Source organism: Myxocyprinus asiaticus, chromosome 5, assembly GCF_019703515.2.
Source record: "Myxocyprinus asiaticus isolate MX2 ecotype Aquarium Trade chromosome 5, UBuf_Myxa_2, whole genome shotgun sequence".
Taxonomy (NCBI): Eukaryota; Metazoa; Chordata; class Actinopteri; order Cypriniformes; family Catostomidae; genus Myxocyprinus; species Myxocyprinus asiaticus.
In genome coordinates, this window is record NC_059348.1 from 53,301,075 (window position 1) to 53,309,330 (window position 8,256).

General features: G+C 35.8%; 1 protein-coding gene across 1 annotated transcript in view; it reads right to left on the reverse strand.

Annotated features, from left to right (window-relative positions):
• Nucleotides 1–2,533, reverse strand: part of LOC127440425 (piezo-type mechanosensitive ion channel component 2-like) — a 144,868-nt gene extending 142,335 nt beyond the window's left edge. The window contains exon 1 of the mRNA XM_051696980.1: nucleotides 2,410–2,533. Within this exon, the coding sequence (XP_051552940.1) occupies nucleotides 2,410–2,473 (64 nt within the window). The 5' untranslated portion in view covers nucleotides 2,474–2,533. The remainder of the gene's footprint in view (nucleotides 1–2,409) is intronic.
• Nucleotides 2,534–8,256: the final 5,723 nt, after the last annotated feature.

Below are 8,256 nucleotides of genomic sequence, written 5' to 3' on the forward strand. Positions count from 1 at the left end.
GGAAACTGTGAATATGGGTCAATTGGGGGCAACCACAGAGCCAATAAAAACCTTTAAACACAGACTGTGAACCTGCATATTAATTTATTTCACGATGGCAAAAGCAACATTAAGTGCTAGCAGTACGGCTGCCAGATATTGGAAAATTGATTTTTCAAGCAGCAAAGCACAAGAGGCATAAACTTTGAAATGTTCCTTCTAATATAATTTATCCTGATCTCAGTAATTAAACCTGACATTTATTTCATAGACAATACTAAACTTTTAGTGACCCTACAAACATTTTTAACTTATTTTATGTACTTATTAAAATAATGAACATTATTAAATATTAATAAATTTTAAATAATAAATAAAATATTGTGATATCTATATTTGTATTATATTTTATTATAACATTTAATAATTAAACAAATTATTGTTATTTTATTTTTTATATATTATATATTTCTAATATATATTTATATTTTATTTATTTTTTATTTTTTTATATTCAAAGTAGTATCAGTTTTTTATTCTGTTACCAGTTAAAGAATAAATATAATGATAAATATTTACACATGTCAGGTTTGCCAAGAAAATAAACTCAGGCAGAGGGGCAAATAAATTATTTGAAATAATAATAATAATAATAATAATAATAATTACATATGTTTTATGTAAAAGTCAATGGTGTTAAATGTCTGTTTAAAAACACTATATTGTGTGACATCAACTCATCCCTAGTGATCAAACACTTATTATCAAATATACCCTTCAGTGCCATTAAACAGCCATATTGATTACTGCTGCTAAATAAGAAGCGAGTTAAAATTACAGAAGGCTTAATCTGACAGATGTTTTACATTGACACACATTAACATTCATAAATTGCATAACTCTCTTAAATTCAAATAATAGTGTATTATTATATCATTTTACAAAATGACTTCTAATTTTGGAATTGCAGGTGAGACTGGATGTATATGTCAAGTGGGGAAGTTGTCACAAGGGTTATGTACTGTATTGCATAAATACTTGTTTTCTCTATTAGTGGTTATCAATGTTCATGTCAAACACCTAGATCAAAACTGAATTAAATTATGACATTTTTGTGAATTTTTGCGAGACTTTGTGAAATCTATCCTCCAAACTAAAATTCCATTATCATCTTATTTTTGTGATAGTTGTTGGGTAAAGAAGTGAACACAATTAAACCACACTTGCACACAGTACACTCAAGCAAATGTCTATAACTATATAATGAAAGTAGATTGTAACCAAAAAGTTGAACTGTATTCTTAGGACAAGGGTATTTTCATAATGTCAGGTTGGCTAAAGTTGTCACAAGAGTTTTAAACTATATATTTGCTATTTTTGTGTTACCTTTTCCAATGTTGCCGTTTCATTTTTTCATGTTGTTTACTGTTTCAATTTGGCTGAAAAGCTATTAAATAGCCTATAATGCACTTTAAATACAGATATGTTGTGGAAAATTTACTTTTTTTTTTTTTTTAAAGGTATTCTTCTCAAATCAGTGTCAGTAAACATTCAGTTCCTATTGTGACAACTTACCCCATACACTCTCAGAATATCAGAATAAAAAGGTACTACACTGTACATTTTAAGATACAGCAGCTGTCACTGGGGTGGTGCCCTTATTTTGGGTACATATTTGTACTCTTAAGGAGAAAAAAGGTACTGTGCAGATAATTTTTTTTATTCAGAGAGGAACAAAACATATAAATGTACTTTTGAAGGCACACAGGAGGTCCTTAGGCTACAATTATATACCCAAAACGGGTACTGGGATTTTCAGAAATAAACCAACCCTGAGAAATAACCATTCTCTGGAGTAAAAAGTGTGACAACTAGCCCCGACATCCCTTTTATGCTTTTGTTACACACCTTTCTAGGACTCAGTTGAGCAAAGTTTGGGATAACTTTTTGTATTTACTTTATAAATGATTATGTATAGTAGCATATGATTTGAACACTCTAAAACACGATTTCTACCCAAATGTAAAATATTAATAAAATCAATTTGTCTGTTATCTGACTTTACTAACACATTATGGGTAAATACATTTTTGGAATTGCAAGTATACTACAACAAGGTCTCCTACTGTAGTTTGAGATGCTGATTATGGGCGGTGCGCCCTGGTACTGCGCTCGGAGCAGCATTTTCATTTATATTTTAAGTATATCCTCACCTTTACGAACTTCTGTCTTCTTTTTATAATATGACACATCATTTGATCCATTTGACTTGTTCTACTTCATTGGAAACATTTCATATAAAACATTTGACAAATCAATTGTTACATAACCTGCACCTGCTGCACAATGGAGACGCTTCCCAAATACTAACGCAGCACCCTCTAAAACGGTATTAGATTTACTAGTTAGGTAAAGGTGAAAGATATTTACCTGCCGTCAGACACACTGGCAGTAACACTCTGAAGATCAATCCACACACAATCTCCGAAGCCATCGCTCCACCTGAGCTCTCAAATTTAAAGCACAAACCCGCACACAGATGTCAAACCTCGGTCTCTCCTCGACCCAGGACAGGACGGCATCATTCGAGCGCCCTTAAAGTTAAATCCCGGACACTACATGCCCCAGTGGAAATGACGTTTAAAGTTCCATTTCACCATCTGTCCGCGGGCAACAATGCGTAAAAGTGCTGTCTTTCTTCAGTGGGTGAAAGTGAATAGTCTAACTCACAGTGTCTTGTTTATTGCGCAAAGTCTTTCTCCTGCGCGCCCAGAGCGCACAGGATGCGTCCGACACACCGCGTGTATCCAAAGGAAATAAAAGCTGAATTAATGTCCTGTGGCACTATGAGGATGCAAATTTATAACCGTTTTGTATAAGCACCTAAGTTGGCCCAGCTTCACTTGGATAGGTGACTTCTCACAACCACAAACTCCACACAGCGCTGAAACCACATAGATTCCGGTCACATATAGATTCCCGTACCCAATGAGAGACAGCGGGAGGAGGGTCCTGTGGCCCCTGAGGGGCGCTCCGTTTGACTGCTGTTTAACAAGGAACTCAACATTATTACAACAACGAGGCCTCTAGAAAAGATGTTATCACATACGCGATGCACTCTTTTTAGCTGGCTGTCCATTTATTCGATTGACATCCTATCTTTTATGATGAAATATTCCTCTTTTTATTTATTTATTTATTTTAGATAAATGTTAGTGCTATTTCGGGCCAGAATAAACAATGAGAGTGAAAGCGTTGGCGAACATTTCCATCTGTACCAAAGACCACATTAGTCAAGTTGACTGTTTTTGGATTACCTTGCATAAAATGTCCCTATTACCTGACAGATAGGCCTATCACCGAAATATCTGGCCTGAGTGAGAAATCGCACTAATATCTATGATTGAAGAGGAGAAGAAAATTTTAGGAGAATGGAAATAAGCAATTTTCACCTCTGCTAAACACTGAAAGAAAGACCACCTGACTCGAACTATGCTTAAACTCCTTCTGAAATATCCACGTCCTTCTGCGCAGATATTTTGTTTTTTGGCTGTGCTGCAGCGCATAATTGAAATGAATTTAAACTGACTGATCTCAGTTCAGAAGATTTTGGGCTGTCAGTAAAGTGTTAAACTTTCCACGCACGGAATCTTGTGACAAAACAACATGGTGCCAATCACAGCGGAGTTTGTCTTTGGGAGAAACGCCAACACAACAACATCTGGTAAGAAACCTAATTACGTTTTTACATTGAAACCTGTTTGAGTCCAAAGATTACAGTCTCTAGTTTTATTCAATATGGCATTTTTAAAAATTTGAGCCATTCATCGTGAAATGGCATGCTGTTAAACACAATGACCACTATTGTGGACAATACTGCTAGTTTTTCATTAGAAATCCTATATATACTGTGCATTATCATATTGGGAATTGTTTTTTGCTTTCAGAGGCTTTATATGGAGTTAGGATGAAAATAAGTTGCATTTCGAACTGTTTTTGGACATACATTTTTAGGAAAACTATTTGCTCAATAAATTTATTAGGAAGTTTATTAGGTGCTAATGGAAAATGCACACAGCAGTCACGCTCGGGTCTCTCGAGGTTAAAGCTGTTGTAAACCAGGGGTTTTCAAACTGTGGGGAAAAGGGCCGCAATATTGTGGTGTTGAATAGTGGTAGGGATCTTGAGTCACTGGGATGAAAAAAATATTTGTATATAAAAAAATCTTTTTTTTTTGGAAGAGAGAAAAAAAATTTAGGAAGAGAGAAATACTTCCGTTGTTTTGTCCAATATTTTACTTCACTCAAGTGTACAGTTTGCCTAAAGGGGTATGCCACATGTATACTTCATCTTTTTGTTCCGAATTGGATTGCGTCCGGTCCAGCGCCTTGCTTTCAAAGTATCCTCTTTTGACCACGAGCGAATAGGAACACGTTCGAAACATGCGCACTATGACTGCTTTGTAATACTGTTTTAGTAAATTTTTTAGTACACAAAAAAATAAATAAATAAATTCTCTCTTCAAAAAAATTTTTTTTTCTCTCTTCAAAAAAAAATATTTGTTTTCTCTCTTCAAAAGATTACCCCGAAGTCACAAATAACCTCTTCCAATTTACTCACGGCGTTTTTGCAATAACAGCCAGCCCACGTCCCGACACGGCAGCTCCGGCAAAAAAAAAATTTGCAGTACCTAAAATTTTTGGAGAGAAAAAAAAATTTTTTTGAAGAGAGAAAAAACAATTTTAGGAAGAGAGAAAAAAATTAAGACTTAGGGAACTGAGACACTATTTATTTTTATTTTTTTCACTGTTATTTTTTTTTTCCACCTTGCGGTTCAGAGCTTCCGTAGTATTACACCCTGTACAGCTGAAAACAACTCGCTTCACAACTCACATTTGGCGCCACTCCATGGACATTCCACTCGGAAAATGGAGCTCACACACGCCTTTACACCCAACAACACTTACCGCTGTTGCCACTGGGGGCAGTGTTTCGCATTTCCATAAGCACAGACCAATTTTATCTAAAGAAAAGTTAACCTACTCTTTCCAATTTCAATGTGAGATCAGACTGATCTAGGAGCTCTATGATAGCTTTATACTGTGCATGTAATTGAAGAGACATTAATTCTATCCCTCAAAGCCTTGTTTTCATTACGTCAAAAATCAAAGATGGTGCTACTGTGAATAAGGTCTATTGACATTGAGTGGAGAATGATTTACGACGAGCTGTGTCGAATACTTAACCATGGATTGACACAATGTGCTCTCAGAAACAAGCAAAGGTGTATATTTTATGTGTCGCATGTGTATAGCATGCATTACCTTAATTAGTTCAATAAACGTATTAACCTTAACCTGATTTAAATAATATGTCAAGTAGTATGCTGAGGGTGTTGTTAGCATGTATTTCTTTCTCAATGGATTTTGGGTTTAATTGGGGTGGACATAAAATATACCAGAGATAGTGTATAAAAGGGTCTTTGAATATACATAAAACCTGACAGATATCACTGGAATAGGCATCCTGAGAAATCACAACTGTTTCTGTGACGGTCCTGGATTCTGTACAGCGAAAAAGAGTCAGGGGAATGGCCCCCTCTTTTAGACAATATGAAATATTGACAGTCAGAAATGCTCTCTACCTGTCAGGGTTTGCTGACACTGGATTAGCTGACATGTTTTTGGAGGGCAGGATTTCTTCAGAGATGGGGTCTGGTTGAAGATAGCAAAATGGTAGAACCAACTTCCATTCCTAAGCAGCAGAAATCGCTTACAGCAGGGGTTCTCAAACTTTTTGATGCCAAGGATGAGATCCCCAAATTTGAAGATCCCTTGTGTGAAAAGTGGTAAACATGAAAATTTTTAAATTGGCTTTACAGAGAAAAGTGAATTACAACTCTTATTTCTTACAAATAATTTTTTTCATTATATATTAAATTACATTTATTTCTGTTTTTATTTCATTTACATTTATGCATTTGGTAGATGCTTTTATCCAAAGTGACTTACAGTGCCCTGATTACAGGGACAAGCAACCTGGAGTTAAGTGCCTTGCTCAAGGACACAGTGGTGGTGACTGTGGGGATCAAACAAACAACCTTCTGCTTATCAGTTCAGTGCTTTAGTCCATTATGCCACCACCACTCCATTTCTTACTATGGCTGTCAATACAATAAAATAATCGTGATTAATCTAATGATTTTAGAATGAAATGGTAATAATGTCAAATAATGTCAACATCTTTACCCTTTTTTTTCTCAGAATGTTTTTGTGGACCCCTTAGCACCCCCTTGCTGCCCCCTGGGGTTCCCCGAACCATGGTTTGAAAACCTCTGGCATACAGCATTAAATTATTACTTATCATCTAAAAATTATTTCACTGTTCTGTAAAAAGAGATAATGTGCAGTTATATTTATTCTGTCATATATACAGTATATATATATATATACATAGTGCTGTGGAAAAGTATTTGCCCCCATCCTGATTTCTTCTGTTTTTGTGTATTTTTCATACTAAATTGTTTTAGATCTTCAAACGAGATATAATGAGCATGAACTGCCTGTTAAGGTCCTGCCACAGCATCTCAATCGGGTTCAAGTCAGGACTTTGACTAGGCCACTCTAAAACTTTAATTAGCTTAATTTGAGCCATTCAGAGGTTACTCCTGTGCTTTGGATCATTGTCTTGCTGCATAATCCAGATGCGCTTTAGCTTCAACTCACGGACTGATGACCGGACGTTCTCCTTTAGGATTTTCTGGTAGAGAGCAGAATGCATGTTTCCCTCAATTATTGCAAGTCGCCCTAGCCCTGAAGCAGCAAAGCATCCCCACACCATCATACTACCACCTCCATGCTTGACCGTAGGTATGATGTTCTTTTTGTGGAATTCTGTGTTTGATTTACGCCAGATGTAGTGGTGGTGGTGTAGTGGACTAAAGCACGTAACTGGTAATCAGAAGGTTGCTGATTCAATCCCCACAGCCACCACCACTGTGTCCTTGAGCAAGACACTTAACTCCAGGTTGCTCCAGGGGGATTGTCCCTGTAATAAGTGCACTGTAAGTTGCTTTGGATAGAAGTGTCTGCCGAATGCATAAATGTAAAATGACCTCTGTCTTCCAAACAGTTTCACTTTCAACTCATCAGTCCACAGATCATTCTCCCAAAAGGTTTGAGGACCATCAAGGTGTATTTTGGCAAAATTCAGATGAACCTTAATGTTCTTTTGGGTTTGCAGTGGTATCACCTCACCACTCTTCCATGGATGGCACCAGGGCCGGAGTGGGAGAAGCAGTGAGAAACAGATCAACAGATTTCCCCCTTGAATTAAACCTGTTAATATAGACGGTGGAACACAAAGCACATTTTTATGTCTATATTTAAATATCTAGGCCTATTACAACTGTTTCAAAGCCTATGATGACTACACATGCTGTCTAGATAGGTAGCTCATTGGGTTTTAGAAACAGAACTAATATTTTTTTACATGCTTTGTATCTCTTTACAAACAGATATAATGCGAGAACCAAAAGGTCTTCTCATTTTGAATGCTGAGATATACTTTATAAACTGCACATCAACTCTCAACCTGTGATGTCAAAATTTTAACACAAAACACTTAGACTGAATCAAACTTCCTGGACGTTAAATTCCTTTACTCTCAATACTGACTAAGAATAGAATAATGTCTATAATCCATATACTCTGTGGTCTATTTAATAGCCTTTATATATATACACATAGATGCAATACTAAGCATGAATATTTAAATCATCTTACTAAGAAGTACTTTCATATTGAACCACACAAAATCCAAATAATGGCAAGGCCAGAATGTTTTCTATGGAAAATCGTCATTGACACTGGAATGTGATTCTTGGCTAGATTTACTATGTGTTCAGTAAACTAAACTTCGATCATGTTTGATCACGTAGAAAAGTAAAAGCACTTATATCCTCAATACATATAAATACTTAGTTTTAATATATATTCCTGTAACTATTGAAAATGTTGTTACAGTCGATACCAAACAGAAGAAAGCAATCCCCTGGCATCGTTTTATGATCAAGACATCAATTAAGATGCATTTTTGATGGACGCAGGCTATTGTTACATAACAATCAAAACAATGTTTGTTAAGCCATAATCAATCACGTTTATCTTTATGCATAATTGAAATGTAGGTGGATAATCAACATGATCTCCACCCTTGTTGTGGGCTGGGTGCGGATGAGAAAAGAATTATGTTTAAGTTTAACTCATCCTCTCTCAT